The following is a 15,901-nucleotide window of genomic DNA, read 5'->3' on the forward strand; positions in this document are numbered from 1 at the left end:
AATTTATAATGTTTGCTTAACCCTGTAAATATTTAAGTCTCACAATTTTGATAATCTGTTCATTATAATATTAATCATTATAACTGATAGTTGCTGCATAATTTTTCATCATTGGGGTAATAAGTTTTATTACATTATTTTATATCTCTAATTATTTTATTTTATTAAATTATTTCCTAAGCTGAATTCCCAGGAGTAGCATCATTGGGCATCTCTCAAACCTTGTTGTGATATGCTGGGGAAGAGAGTGCTGATTTGTGACAACTGCCAATTTCTGTGGTGTAAAGACTCCACAATGGCCACCAATTTTAAGCTACCAACATGACATCACTGAACAGAGCCAAGAAGTGATGCACATCCTGGGCTCTTGCAAGAAGATGCAAGCTGGTCCAGCACCCAACTGACTTGGCTCATGTTGCCTTTCTTCTTCCCAGCACCAAATTATAAATTAAATTACAGGTGTGAGAGTGTTTCATAAAAACTTTTAAACACTTGATACTGTGTGAGTGCACCAGTATCTCAAATTTGCTCTAATTTACATCCCCTGGTTCTTACTGAAAGTGTCATTTTTCCATGAGTTCCTTTATGTGTGTCCCTTCTGCAATCCCCTATTCACATTTTTTCATCTGTTAGGGTGATGATGCGACTATAGACTGAATGTTTGTGTCCTCCCAAAATTCGTATGTTGAAATCCTAACCTCCAATATAATGGTCTTAGGGGTTGTGGCCCTTGGGAGGTGATTCAGTCATGAGGGCTGCCATCTATCAGCCAGGAAGTGGGCCCTCACCAGACACCAAATCTGCTGGCACCTTGATCTTGGATTTCTCAACCTCCAAAACTGTGAGAAATACATTTCTGTTGTTTACAAGCCACCCTAGTTATGGTATTTGGTTGTAGCAGCCCAGACTAAGACACATGCCTTTTCTACGACTTTGGATAACTCTACACATGATAGTTCTTCATTCCTTGAGCTTGTCTGACACAATTTCGTCTAAACTTTGCTTTTGTGATTTTATTGTGCAGAAATCATAATGTAATTAAGCCTCCTCGCCTTTACTCTTGCAAGTCTGTTGGTAATGAACAAGAAAGAGTTCATCCCATCTTCATTTCTTCTACAAATATTCATTAAATGCCTGCTTTGAGGTACTGGAAATACAGCTGGGATCAAAATAATCTCTCTGCCCTCATGGGTCTTCCGTTTGTTTGGGTGGGAAACACAAATTGAATATGAACAAGCAAATCTATACTGGAAGGTCTGGTGGTGATAAAAGCTACCATGGTACAGAGCGGGGTGAGAGGACGGAGAGGAAGGAAGGAGGCGCTGCTTTAGAAAGGCCTCCGGGAAGGTCACATTTGAACAGAGACCTGAAAGGTGGAGTCACCAGCCGTGCTGATTTTCCTGCCATTGGAGTTTTTGGTTTTTTTTTAATTGAACTCATTTCTCTATCTGGATTTTATTTTTGGTATATGATATGAAAGAGGGTCTGGTTACATTTTTTTTCCATTTGTCTACAATTATCTCAATGCCCTTCCTTCTATTTTCAGACGTGTTGTTACGAAGTTGGACCTAATGCTCGGTTCACCAATACATTCCAACGTGTGTATTGTAAATTGCTGTTTTTTGGATAGCCCTTTCCAAAAAGTTCACCAATTCTTGCTGATTCTTCTGCTTTATCCTTTTTGGTCTCAAAATGAACAACCAGCTTCCTGAAAGGCAAACCATGTCTTAACCATCACTGTATCTACAACACTTCCCATAGAGTCTAGTCAAAATAGACGCATAATATGTTTTTGTTGAATGAATGTCAAAACTCATGCAGATGTTTTCCACTCTCATGCAGGCCTCAGAGCACTTCATTCTGTTAAATAGGTCACAAGTAGCAGACAGCTACTCACACCCACTCACAGGCACATCTACTCCTGTCACTGATTTTTAGAAAAAAAAAAAAAAAACAGAATATAAGACTTCAGTCCTTTACTACAAAGCCACTATAAATATGGAGCCTTTGGTAGACAACTGAGGCAAAGAACAGAGTCCCTCAAAAAGACACAGCCACTTCCATAAGAGAGGGCATACGGAGTTTGTGTTGGAATTATTTCATTCTGTTTATTTTACTTGAGATAGGATTGAAAATCTTGATGACGAGGCCGTAGCACAGTCAGACCATTGGCTTTTCCAGTTCTGTGTTTGCACCGTCTGTGCATCCATATTCCCCCCAAAACCAAGAAGGCCAGTGCAAGTGGGGCCAGCACAATGCCCCAGGAGAACGTGGAGGAGGCTGTGGGGAAAACAGAGTCACATCAGGAGCTGAACAGTCTCTCACTGTACAAGAAGACAGGGCAATGCAGGTGTACAGGACAAGAACGAAATTGGAGTTTGTTTTTCTTGATAAATGTGCATTGATTTTCAGAAAGCACATCCCTCACACCAAATGATGTCTGTGGATTAGAGAAACAAGTGAGATAGGGCAAAATCTGTTGGAAACGTCATAGGGTAAGTGGGCAAGTGCTGAGGGTTTAACTTTGTTCCGACAGTGGGACACTGTGCGTTTAAGATGCTGCCTGTTTATGTCTCAGTTGGCCAACTGTGACAGAGCCAGGAACAATCTGCCCTTTTCCAGTGAGCATGGGTGTCATGAGGATCAAAGGAAGTAGCAAAGGAAAATAAATTTTGAATAATGGAGCTGTAGGGGCCAACATGATTGCTTGGGTCCAGCTATTTTATGTTCTGCTCCTTGGCGTCTCTGTGTTATGGAAATACAGGAAGAGACTCTGAATAAAAAGTCAAAAAGCAAATGTGAAAACAGAGTGTTATCAGACACATTGTTGATGAGACTGGAATCCTGCATTTTTAAGCTATTATTTACCACAGTCTGTTTAGTCATCCAGGAATCGACATGACCTCAGCCTGTTGCCCCAGAGGATTCTCACATCTTAAAACCCCACAAAGATTAGAAGTAAGTTCAGCTGTAATTTTCTGGGCAGCTGTTTGAATACACCTCTCAGTCCTGGTGAAAGACTCTCAGCCTGTGTTCCCTGGATCAGTCACGGCCAGCCACATGCAGGGACAAGGCTCATGTTATGGAAAATTTTAAAGGTTCCCAGCATGAGGGCCAGACAAACCACAGGTTCCTTGGGCTCACTAATCTGACCCCGAGAAGGAACATTCTGATTTTTGTGGGTAAATGTGTACAACCACCATCTCTCTCCCAGCCTGCTCATCTGGAAATGATCTGAAACGCCACCCTTCCCATGTGTGCCCTCATTCTCAAACTTCACTGTGAAAAGAGCTTGTTGAGTCACAGGCTGTAGCCTCTCCCTAGGAGAATTTGACAGGGTGGATCTGGAGTAAGTCCAGAGATCTGTGTTTGTAACCAGTGGCTCAGGTGAGTGTAAGGCTGGTGGTGCACGGTGCACAGTTGAAGGAAAGTTGCGTTGGGTGCCATTCCCTGCCCTGAGGCTGGAACACATCATTAGCTTTCCAGTTTACACTGTGTCTGTCGCTGCCTCCCCAGCAAAACATGGAGACCTGGAGCAATTAGTATTTATGTTATTGCTATATGATTGTCCAAGAGGCATCACTGAGATTTCAGATGGGAATCACTTTGGCTTGCCTGCCATTAGTTTCAGGCTGCCAACAGAGACTACATTAAAGGCACCTCCCCCTCCTGCTCAACAATTAAACATTGATATGAAATCAATTTAATCAAAAATGATAATGTGGGTTTTCCTCTTCTTCTTTTGGAATGTCCTTAAATGAACGCTGGGTTGATTTGGCTGTAGCCTTGTACCTATTTCTGGTCATACAATGACTTTGACCCTAAAGCTGCCCTGAACCCTGGGTAGCTCCCAATTCTCAGCTCTTGGAGGATGAAGTTTCTCATCTTCAGGATAAAGAACAATCCAGCCTCCTCTAGAGGCCATGCAAAGACAGGTGATCAGTGACCCAAGGCAGAGCCACATGCAGACAGAGTGTTTCGAAGTTTACTGTAGAACCATTTCATCTGTTTTTCAAACATCAGCTTGCTATTTAAATTTTTCATTTGAGTATAATCTCCCGAAGTTCATCCTCCACGCTACCAAAAATCTTTAAAAATTGGAGGTTTCTTTTCAGCTCTCCACTAGCAAGCAATGCGAGGGAATCTCTATGGAATCATCTGGAGAACAAGCAGCTTTGTCTAGTCTTCACGGAACATTCAACATGTTATATTCTCCTGTAGTGCTCCCCAAAATACATACATACCTTCCTTGACTGTGGTGCGTAGTGTCTGAAAACCCAGGGTATTACGGACAACACATTTAAAATCCATGTTCAAATCCTCTCTTGTGACAGGATCAAAAATCAATGGCACTTCAATGTAGTTCTCATTATTTTCTGAATATTCCCTGAGTTAGAAAACATTCACTTAAATATGATTGTATCAAAGGCAAGCTTGTCTTTCACAATGTAGGCATCTAAACACTCTCCATTAGAAGCACCCATTGCGCTTTTATTGTTTTCAAGTTTCATAAATTAGGAGCTCTTGCCACCATACTTGTTATTCATTTGGGACAGTTTCTAAGCCTGTTCCTGAAGGCCTGAGTGTCACTGAAGTTGGCGGTCACTGGTATCAAGCAGTTGTTACACTACAGGGTTAGATAATGGGGAAGTTCATCTTATAAGTCCCTGAATGAACAACAACAACAAAAAAAAACACAGTCGTGGGAACAGAAACGTCTACTTTGAGGAAACTTGAGTCCCTCACCATTAAATCACTTGCATATTGAAGGGCAGGGAGTTTCCAGGACTCCAGCCCTCAATGGTGCCAGCTCTTCTCATCTCTACTGCTGACTCTGACTCTGGAAACCTGCAGACAGCCCAGGGGAATGGCTCTGGCCAGGATAGCTGCCATTTATAGTGTTAGAGAAATTAGTAGACACCTCACTACTATCTGTTAGTATGAATAAAAACATGGATGAGTGGATCTACTAGGAATATTTTTCATTTATTTGTAGGAGGAATATAGGTTCCTTTAAGTAAATGGATCGTATGAGTAAGCTGAGATGGGCATTTAGTTGTGGCCAGGTCTTTCGCAATGAGAACTTGCAAGCACATGACTGTGCTAACCACACATAGTTTTTATCCACTAAATTACATCCAGAAAGATCTTCTGTGATAAGTCTTTCAAAAAACACAAGCATTTGGCAAGCAAAAGCTCAGGCTAATTCAAAGTATCAAAACTGTGATTTTAAAAATACCTTACAATTTGGAACGTTGAATGGTCTCCCTCATAGGCAATGAGTTCCCATTTACAAAAGGTCTGTTCTAGTCTCAGAGTGAGAAAACATTTTCTAGAGATGACTGCTCATAAGAACTGAATTCTTTCTTCCTTTTATTATCAACCTTCCTTAGAGAGTGTGGCAGCCCACAGCCCCCTAAGAAACAGAAGAGGCACTACAGATCCTGTGGCTGCGTCTCGAGGTCTTTTTAAGGGTTTATGAAAATGTTTGACAGTCAGGTTGCAGAGTGGAAAATGGAAAGGTATTAACTCCAAAATACTTTTTTAACTTGCAAAAATAAAAGGATCACTGTTTAATTAAACAGCCACAAAATGCAGCATCAATACGAGCATGTCAACTGCAACTCAACTTTTAAGTATTTACAGAGAAGGTTTGATTCTCAAGATGATTTTTAGCAAAACTCAATTTTTAAAATTCTAAACATCCAATAGTTTGGAATCACAAAAAGTTACTTTTAATGTGGTATGTGGGTCATAGTGATAACTGTCTCCAAAAGGAAGAGTGAAACCCACAGAGGTCTCGACAGAAGACCCTGGCCCACTTACTGGCGCGGCCCCTCAGTCACGCGGCCTCCCGGGTAGGCGCTCTCTACGTGGGTGTCATTGGCCGTCCACCACAGCATGGTGGTTAAGGGCGTGCCGGTTCCCAGAAATACCTTACACGGGATTGTCAGTCTCGACCCTGTGGACAGCAAGGCACAGCATGTCAACAGCAGAACCAGCGCCTCCCACCCATCAGTAAACCTGAGCCCTGAGTCCTTCCTCAGCTTCTCAAACACCCCTCACCAGCCAATTCTTTCCTTAGTGGAAAATTTAGTTTTCTCAAATGATTCTGTTCACACAGAGCTTTACTGTTTACAAAGTGCCTCTGGTTCCTACAACTGGTCTTCATGGCAGGTGAAAACCAAGAGGCACCTGAAGTTAAATGGCTTCACCAGGGCCCCTGCGCTCCCAGGGCGCATGCTAAGTTCAAGCCGACTTCCTCTGCCACTCACTTCAGTTACCTCAGACAATCCAGATCAACGTGTGGATTCTTTCTCTTTGTCCGAGGCTGGTCTTGGCTTTAATGTTTCTCCTGGGAACCCTCCATTCCCAGATGACTCTGACTGGGGATCAACCCTTCTTAAAAACTCTGTATTTTCTATACATGGTGCCCTCTGCAGTTGTGCAGTGTGATATATTAGGCCCCCCTGCCTCAATCACAGGAAATTATTTTTCTCTTTCATTCACCGAAGAAGAGTAGAAGGAAAAGAAGAAGAAATCCCTCTCACTTGTTTTTTCCTCGTGGGTGATATGCCTCCCTGTGGTGTGTCTTTTAATGCACCTGGCCCCACCATGGGTTGAGAATGCCAGCCCTTCTCCATCCTATGCCAATCCTATGACCTTAAAGATCTTCCTCAGCCATAACAACCTACTAATCAGTGTCACGTGGCCCCACAACTCATTCCAGTGCATTCAAAGCAACTGATTGGGAACTGGGCCTGGGAACTTGGCTGGGAAGCCCCAGGGAGCCAGAACACTGGGGCTCCAGTAGGTATCACCCATTGTGCCCACTGCCCCAGATTTCCAGGTGGTTGTTCCTAGAGCTGCAGCCATAGGGACTGCACTGTGGCAGCGGCAACCCAAGTGCCAGCCAGCAGTCCCAGCAACTGCACAAAAGTCCGCCCTCTATGGCCTCCAATTCAAATTTAAAATTTAAATCAACACTAAACAAAAGGAAAAAGCAAATAAATTGTTTTTTAAAAGACTCTGCAGCCAGGGTTTCATAAATGAGTATCAGACCTACAAAAACATTACCCAGAAACAAACACATAAAAGGGTGCAGGCTTTATAGATACACAGACCTGAATCTGAACTCCAGCCTGACTCTGAGGGTGGCCCTTTGGCCTCCACTGAGCCACCGTGATGCCCTGGGTGGCTTTTTCCTTTTGGAAAATTGAGGAAATAAAACCTACAGGGTCTATGTCGAGATTGAATGGGATCCCATTGAACATAGTAGATGCTCAATAAACATCAATTCCTCCCCACCACTAGCATCAGTAGGTTGCTAGTACAGTACACTTACGTACCCTCACTGGCCACTAGTGTGGACCTGTGCTGGCCAGGATAGACTGCACACATGGGGTGAAAAGCAGAAAACCCCACTGGTCATTTTCATAGCACCATTCAACCAGTCTACCAGCTCTTCTAGCAACAAGAAACTGACCACAGCTGAACCCACTTTACAAATGGAGTCTTAGAGAGAGGCAGAGCGCCAGCCAAGTTTTGGTGATGTGAATTATTTTAAATACACTGAGGGTGCTGGCTCTGCCTGGGGTTCATGCTGTTCATCTTCTCATGCAGTTGATAACCGCTGCCAGAACATTCAGATTTTCACATTCATATTTTTACAGGCAGGCTTTGCATGAAGCAAAGCATACCTGTTTTCAGATTACGCCATTTCTAACCAAACTGGCCAAAGGGAAATATTCCCTCACATTTGTTATTCGGGCCTCACATACTGGAGTTCTAAGGTCTCCACCCAGGCACACTGCACCCAAGGGGCAGATATGGTCAGCAGACACAAGGGTTCCAAGCCCCCTGCACCCCCACAGGTGCATGGAATGGTCCTCACGGGCCTTACCCAGAGAAGCCGATATGGTCTTGAGGGGGGAAATGATCACAGGAATGGTCTCCTCTTTTTTTTCTGAGAAAGATGTAAGGAAAAGAGATTTCATTAGGAAAGCCTTCATTTGACGCTGTGGTTCAAGTCATTGTTTGGCTAATCAACTAAGTTATCCTTTCCAGTACGGTCAGTCATTATGAGAGTCAGCCTTTGTCTGGCAAAGGAAACAGGCTCTCTACAAAATCGAGCATCCCTGGCCAATGACTTCCCAGCAGAGAGATTACTGGAAGAGGCCACAGCTAAACACACATTCCGCTGACAGGAGGTCTTTGGTCCTTGCTCTATGAACAATTAACCATTTCCCTCCCAGACTTCCTGAACACAATCTTAAGAGTCATGTTTACAAGGTCCACGAGATAGGATTTCCCCGAAACTCGATCTGACCTAAAATATCTTCTCCACCTCTCCAAAGTGCCTGCCACAAAATACTCCAGATTCAGTTTTCTAGAAAAGGCACAGGGCTCAAGAACCACCTGTTTGGATGACTAGTGTGTAACCTGGCCTCGGCCACAGAAGTCTTGCTAATTGAAGAGATAAACTCTTCAGAGAGGCAGAAGTGATCTCCAAGGGATTAGAGCCAATGTAAAGAAACGAGACAGCCAGGCACGGCGGCTCACGCCTGTAATCCCAGCACTTTGGGAGGCCAAGGAGGGTGGATCACGAGGTCAGGAGTTCGAGACCAGCCTGACCAACATGGTGAACCCTCGTCTCTACTAAAAATACGAAAATTAGCTGGGCGTGGTGGCGCGCGCCTGTCATCCCAGCTACTCAGGAGGCTGAGGCAGGAGAATCGCTTGAACCCGGGAGGTAGAGGTTGCAGTGAGCCGAGATCTCGCCATTGCACTCCAGCCTGGGTGACAGAGCGAAACTCTGCCTCAAAAATAAGCAAAAAGGACACCTGGCGGGTGAGGGCTGTGAGTTGTCTCCACGACGGGTCTCATCATCCTCATTTTCACTAAATAGCATTTGAAATCCTGACATGAGTACACATTAGACAGCATGGCAGGACAGCCGGAGGGGCAGACGGCTTCTCGACCACGGCCGGACGCCTTTTCCTCCCCTCAAAGTCTCACGCTGCCCTGTGGAGCTGGGGCATCCAGGGAGAGAAAAGAAGCCTCCAGGATCTCAGTGCTTCTTAGACTTGAGGGTCCCCAGCATCACCCGGGGGCTTGTGAGACACAGATGGCAGCCCCCAGACTCCAGTTTCAATCAGTAGGTCTGCACGGAACCCGAGATTTGCATGCCTGTTGAGTACCCAGGTGATGCGGCCCTGCTGGCCTAAGACCACCCCTTGAGAGCCACTGAGGATCACAACACAGAAAGGCATGTGGGGCGGCTGCCCCCTAGTGTTCCTGTGCAGTATCGCAGAGACAGGACCGTGCTGGTCCAAGGAAAGGCTCAGGAGGCCTCAGTCACTGGCCTGTCCAGGAACAAGGAGCCGATATGAACGAATCCTTACAGGACTGTAAAACAAACACAACCAGGACACTTCAGTCCGTGGAAGAACGCGCTGAAACTGAATCTCTGGATTCTCTGTGAGAAAGATATCTTTTCCCCTCACAGACCAATTATTTAAACTTGGTGTGTCTCCAAAGCTGTCTGAAATCCCCTCAAAAGACCCCAGTTGTGTTCATTATTCAGTATAAAAAACAAAGAATTGTGGCCCACTCTCCAAGGCAAAGTCCAAGATTTACACATGGTTACACCTGGCTCCATGTCCAGCACACAGTTGGTACAGAGTAAATGTTGAACAAATGTGAAATAATAGCCAATACTGCTCAAAACACCATTTTCAAACGAAACTCATTTTAATCAATGGCAGCTCTATTTGAAATATCACTATTAAGGGCAGCTAGATCCACCTGAGGGAAGACAAATAAAAAGCGATTTCCACTGGATATGCAAGGCATGGTCCTCCGGTTAGAATACCCAATAAAATCTAAGTATCCTAAAATTATACATAAAGTTATGGCATGTGGTGACCTCTAGCCCTATAGGTGCAAAGATTCACATGACACTTTCCAAGGAGACCTTCCAAGGAAGCCACTGCTTGACTCTCTTGAGTGGTGTGTTTTAGCCTCCATCTTGCAACCCTGTGAACTGCCCAATTCATTCACCTTTACTCAGATCAACACCCTGATTTATACCTTTCAAAGTATCACGCACATCTTATTAACCTGATGCTTCAGGAGACTTGATGGATCTGTTTTCCCTTATCCTTCATTTCAAATACCTGCAAGGAATTGTACATGCACCCTCATTTGTTCTCTGCATGCTTGTTATTGAACCAGGATAGACGGATGCCTCAATGGCAAGTACTTACTCTTGATGCGTAGCTCAACAGTCCTAGTGATGTTGTATTGCTGGCCTTCATGGGCAAACGTCAGGACACAGCGGTAATAGCCCGCATCTTCCAGGGCCACATCATGTACCAGTAAGTGACTGGTCCCCCTCACACTTAGAAATTTCTCATTGTCTTTATCCAAAGGAAGAGAATCCTTAAGGGAAAATGTTTTTGTTGACATTATACCAATATACATCTCAAAGGCTATGAATTGCATCATCATTATCAACTAATGTTGGATTTGCAATCCAAGAATTGCCCTGGTATTTACTTTGCCAATTTGGTACTTTGGGCCTCCTTTTGACTGTATTATTAGGGGAGGGAATTTGTTAACATATAAAACCAATAAAATTGCTAGATTTGGTTAACTACAATAGTTAGAGCATATTTGTCTAGGCCCAATGGGAGAAAAAAGAGACTAACTCTTCTTTGACAAAGTAAGTCATCTAAAATACAAATATGTTTATGTCCTGACTGCTACCTTCAGGCCTTAGGAAGTATCTGGGAAGACCACTACGAATAGTCATGATGAGCTGGCCAACAATGCTCAGAAGAGATGATGTTGCAGTAATTACTTTAAAAAGCATTTCAATTTTGTGAGTCAGCAACAGAAAAAATTCTGTTATAAGAAAAACTAAATAGGGGAAACCAATCCACACTTTTTATATGGACACAAGGTTCTCTGGGGTCTCTGTAGAACAGAATCCTCAAGATCAAGGCCTCCAGGAAGTAGAAAGAGCTGAATGGAATTTCTAAAAACACCCTAATGAGCACACAATGTTCTCAGGGACATCGCTTTCAAAATCATGCTTAGTCAAAGTTTGCAACAGTTAAATATAACCTTGTGTCACTTCAGAGTCCCACTCTGAATGAGAACACAGATAAAATGGAAATTGTTACATGGCTCATGGAGTACCACTTTAAAACATATTTAATTAAAAGGAGATATTTCATTGATCTAAGTATGAGTAGTCAAATATGAAAAATGCCAAATAGGGCCCAGCACCACAGTCGTTCCAGTGGTGTATGGGAATTGGCCTTCTGGGTTTGAGTTTTGACTTCACCATCTACTGGCTGTATGATCTTGGGAACATCCTTATAGGTCCTTATCTGTAAAAAAAGGGGGATATTTACAGTTCCTACTTCACTGGGTTGCATGTAAGGGAGTTTAGAACAGGCTTGGATATAATACATGCTCAGTAATATGTAGATTACTATGAAGTGAATAAAGATTACTAAGCATCACCATAACATCTTTGTCCATGCACATTTATTGAGCACCATTTACATGTCAAGCACTGCACTGGGTGCTTTATACACATCATTCCATTTAATCTTTGAAACAATCCCAGGTGGTGAAAGTTATTAATTGCCACTTTACAGAGGAAACAGGTTGGAGAGGTGCAGTCACTCTGCCAAAGCTGCACAACAGATCAGAAAAGGAACAGAGTTTCAAACCCAGACCCATTGATGCCAGGGCCTGTGCTCCTTCCTCTCCCAGTTAAACCTTTCATTTGTCCTCTTTATGCTTTTTCCAAACCAAAAGAGAATGCATTCTAGGCTGGGCTTGATGGCTCACACTTATAATCTCAGCACTTTGGGAAGCCGAGGTGGGAGGACCACTTGAACCCAGGAGTTCGAGACCAGCCTGGCCAACATGGTGAGACCCCATCTTAAAAAGAGAGAGAATGCAGCCTAGAGCTCAGCCAGCTTATCCATAGGTGCTGGCTACTTTTCTCTACTTTCAGAAAATCATTTCAAAGTGTCTAATATTAAATCAATATCCTATATAGAGATCCTGTAGTTCAATACCAGTCAACCACTTAACCTGCTGTCGATTAAAGGGTTAATTCCCATTAATGGTTAAGCCAATAACTGTACTTTTCAGTATCGATCTAGGGTCTCTATCAGGAGTTGACCAACGTTTTCAGGAAAGGGCCAGATAGGAAGTATTTTGGACCTTGGAGTCTGCAGGGTCTCCATCACAGCTAAGTCGTGCAAAAGCAGCTACAGACAGTACCTAGATAAGAGGATGTGGCTGTGTCCAGTAAGACTTAATTTAACGACCCTGAAATTTAAATTTTATGTGGTTTTCACATCATAAAATATCCTTCTTTTCCTTTTTTTCAAACATTTAAAAAAGCGATAACTATCCTTGGCTTGTGAGCCATTCAAATCCAGGAGACAACTTGATTCCAGGGCCTAGCCATAGTTTTCCAACCGCTGGTCTACATAAGCAATAGCTGATAGCCAGATCTGATGTTCTCTCTAGGAGCAATGAGCACATCAAATAACATCTATTCAACCAGACAAGGGAGCAAATTGTGTCCATATTTACTCCCTTAACAAAAAAGTTTGTTATCGTGTGCTTTTTTTTTTTTTTTTTTTTTTTTTTGAGTTGGAGTCTCGCTCTGTTTCCCAGGCTGGAGTGCAATGGCACAATCTTGGCTCACTGCAACCTCCACCTCCAGGGTTCAAGTGACTCTCCTGCCTCAGCCTCCCGAGTCACCAGGATTACTGGCACTCACCACCACGCCCGGCTAATTTTTGTATTTTTAGTAGAGATGGGGTTTCGACATGTTGGCCAGTCTGGTCTCGAACTCCTGACCTCAGGTGATCTACCTGCCTCAGCCTGCCAAAGCGCTGGGATTACAGGTGTGAGCCACTGCGCCCAGCCGTCATGTGCTTTTTTAAAAAACTCCTTTAATATGTCTACGAAATTGTTATGTAACCTTTTTTCTACATTTTTATAGACAAATTACAGTAAAAAGTTATTTCCTTCAACTGTTATGTACTCTGTCTTCACAAATCACTATTTCAAGCACCTTTACCCAACCCACATAAGGACTAATAGAACATATTAATTATGGCCCTTTTAAATTCTTTAAAATACAGTCATCCTTCAGTTTCTTTGCGGGATCAATTTCAGGAAACATCCCCCACAGGTGCCAAAACGCAGATGCTTAAGTGGTTTATATAAAATGGTGTCATCTGTGCATATAACCTACGGACATCCTCCCATACTTTAAGTCATCTCTAGATTACTGGTAGATTACTAATACAATATAAGTGCCATATATAAATACAGTCATGTGTCGCTTAACAATGGGGATAATTCTGAGAAACAGGTTAAGTGATTTCTTTGTTGTGTGAACGTCAGAGAGTACTCGCACAGGCCTAGAGGGTAGAGGCTCCTACACACCTAGGTGACAAGATTCAGCCTGTTGCTCCTGGGCGACAAACCCGTACAGCATGTTACTGTCCTGAATATTGTAGGCAATTGGAGCACAGTGGTCAGTTTTTGTATATATAAACATGCCTAAACATAGAAAGGGCCATGTTTTGCACTAAGATGTTGAGATAGCTATGACGTCACTAGGCAATAGAAATTTTTCAGCTCCACTGTAATCTTACAAGACCACCATTGTACATGCAGCCCATTGTTGACTGAAACATTGTCATGCAGCACGTGACTGTAGTTGATGCACTGTATTGGTTTCTTATTTGTATTATTTGTATTGTATTGTTATTTTATTTGTTGATTTATTTATACTTTCAATCCGAGGTTGGTAGACTCCCAGGATGTGGAACTCACAGATATGAATGGCAAACCATGTGTGTGTTTGTGTGTGTGTGTGTGTGTGTGTGTGCACCGTCTTCAGAAAATCGATATTTTATGTCTTTCCTATATGGTTAATAAAAAAAGAAAACACATTTTAGTAAAATGGTATTTTTTAAAGCTGTACCTTGTACCATTGAATCTTCACGTCAGTTTTGTCACGGGTGAATTCTCTCAGGTCAGGGCACACTAATACCCCAGAGGTTGACAAGGTTAAAATTTGCGGGTATGAGATGAACGGCAGGGAAGCATCTGTATTCTCAAAAACTCTGAGCTCAATGGACACTTTGTCACAGTAAGAGGCATTTCTGATTTAAAAGGAGAAAAAGAGATAAATGGGAAGGCAAAATAAAAGTAAACTAAATGAAATTAGGCATCATTTCCCCAATTCTATTAAAATCTGCATCTGCATTTTCCAGGTTAGTACAGATTGTTTCCTGACATAAGATGATTCAACTTAGGATTTTTTGACTTTACAATGCTGCAACACAGTAAGCATTCAATAGAAACCCTACTTCAGTACAGTATTCAATAAATCACATGAGATATTCAACACTTTATTACAAAATAGGTTTTGTGTTAGATGACTTTGCCCAGCAGTAGGCTAATGTAAGCGTTCTCAGCCCATTTAAGGAAGGCTAGGCTAAGTTGTGATGCTCGGTAAGTTAAGTGTATCAAGTACATTTCTGACAACACTGTTTCCAACTTACAATGGGTTTATTGGTATTTACACCGTTGTAAGTCGAGGAAAATCTATATTGCAATACTTCCATCCCTGATCTTTTTGAACCCTTGGGGGGGCAAAAAGTGTCATAACATAATTGTACAGAAAAAGCATGTTCTGTGCTTTTCACAAAGGTACATAACATAATTGTACAAAGCCCAAAGAAAAAAAAGTGAAAGAAATGTGTTAAAAGCTTACCACTTGAAAGTAAAAAGAATTAATTTAAATATATGAGGCCAATATGTGTATTATATTTAGCTTAAAAAAGGAAAATAGATGAACAAATATTATATTTTATGCATAAAGAAATACAGAATGTTAACTCTCACCTTGAAAAATGCGTAATCTCACTGCATGTTGAATAAAGGCAACTGAGGACAAATCTAAAGACCAGGGCCTACTTGAATAACAGTCACACAGCAGGTAGCCAACAGGGAGTAGATGCAGGCCAGGCCCTGTGCTGTGAACTTTGCACATGTTATTTCATTTATAGTCCAGCCCCCATGAAGTAGGAATTACTATTATATCATTTTTATATGAAAAAAGTTAGGTGTACAGAAATTAAGTGGGCTGTACAGCCACAAAGAGGTCAAACCAAAATGGGAAGCCCAGCAAGGCTCTGGGAAAACCCATAAATCAAAGCACTATCTTCAGAAACCAAGCTTAGTAGACATATTGAAAGTCACAACGCTGTTCACATTATTGATCTGGTAATTCCCCTTGAGCAAAAACTTCATGAAAATAACTCAAAAGAAAGAGAAGGGTGGGGGGCATTTTGATCATCACTTGCACTCCCCATGTAGTGTGGCACCCCCATGGCAAAGGCATGACAGTCATTAGTAGTGCTGCTCACCAAATAGGCCCAGTTCTCCCCATTCTGAGCACATGGGGTACCACATGTCCTCATCCCCACTATGGGTGGGTGCAGTTATATGGCTCTTCCCAGCTCACGAGTTGTATGTGTGACCCTTCTACATGAAAGTTGTAACGGCCACGAGAGACCCTCCAAAGCAGGCTTCCTTCTGCTCTAGCAACCAACCAACAACATTTGAAATAGTGAACGTGACTGCTCCTTCAGCCTGAGTCCCTGAGTGTCTGCAAACCCACAGTGGACCTGTTAAATAAGCCATTGTTATTTTAAGCCACTGAGATTTGGGAGCTGTTTGTTACAGCAGCATAACCTTGTCTGCCTACTCTTTCTTTTTCTTTTCCTTCTCTTTCTTCCTTCCTTCCTTCCTTTCTTTTTTTTTTTTTTTTTTTTTTTTTTTT

The 15,901-nt window shown here is 42.6% G+C and overlaps 1 protein-coding gene across 2 annotated transcripts in view; it reads right to left on the reverse strand.

Annotated features, from left to right (window-relative positions):
• Positions 1-1,961: 1,961 nt before the first annotated feature.
• Positions 1,962-15,901, reverse strand: part of IL1R2 (interleukin 1 receptor, type II) — a 34,438-nt gene continuing 20,498 nt past the window's right edge. For both annotated transcript variants that reach the window (XM_011969584.1, XM_011969581.1), the window contains exons 4-9: positions 14,036-14,216; positions 10,269-10,443; positions 7,904-7,966; positions 5,827-5,962; positions 4,245-4,387; positions 1,962-2,280 (exon numbers count right to left, since the gene is read on the reverse strand). In XM_011969584.1, coding sequence (XP_011824974.1) covers positions 2,114-2,280; positions 4,245-4,387; positions 5,827-5,962; positions 7,904-7,966; positions 10,269-10,443; positions 14,036-14,216 — 865 coding nt within the window. In that variant the 3' untranslated portion in view covers positions 1,962-2,113. The remainder of the gene's footprint in view (positions 2,281-4,244; positions 4,388-5,826; positions 5,963-7,903; positions 7,967-10,268; positions 10,444-14,035; positions 14,217-15,901) is intronic.

Source organism: Mandrillus leucophaeus, unplaced genomic scaffold, assembly GCF_000951045.1.
Source record: "Mandrillus leucophaeus isolate KB7577 unplaced genomic scaffold, Mleu.le_1.0 Scaffold9, whole genome shotgun sequence".
Taxonomy (NCBI): domain Eukaryota; kingdom Metazoa; phylum Chordata; class Mammalia; order Primates; family Cercopithecidae; genus Mandrillus; species Mandrillus leucophaeus.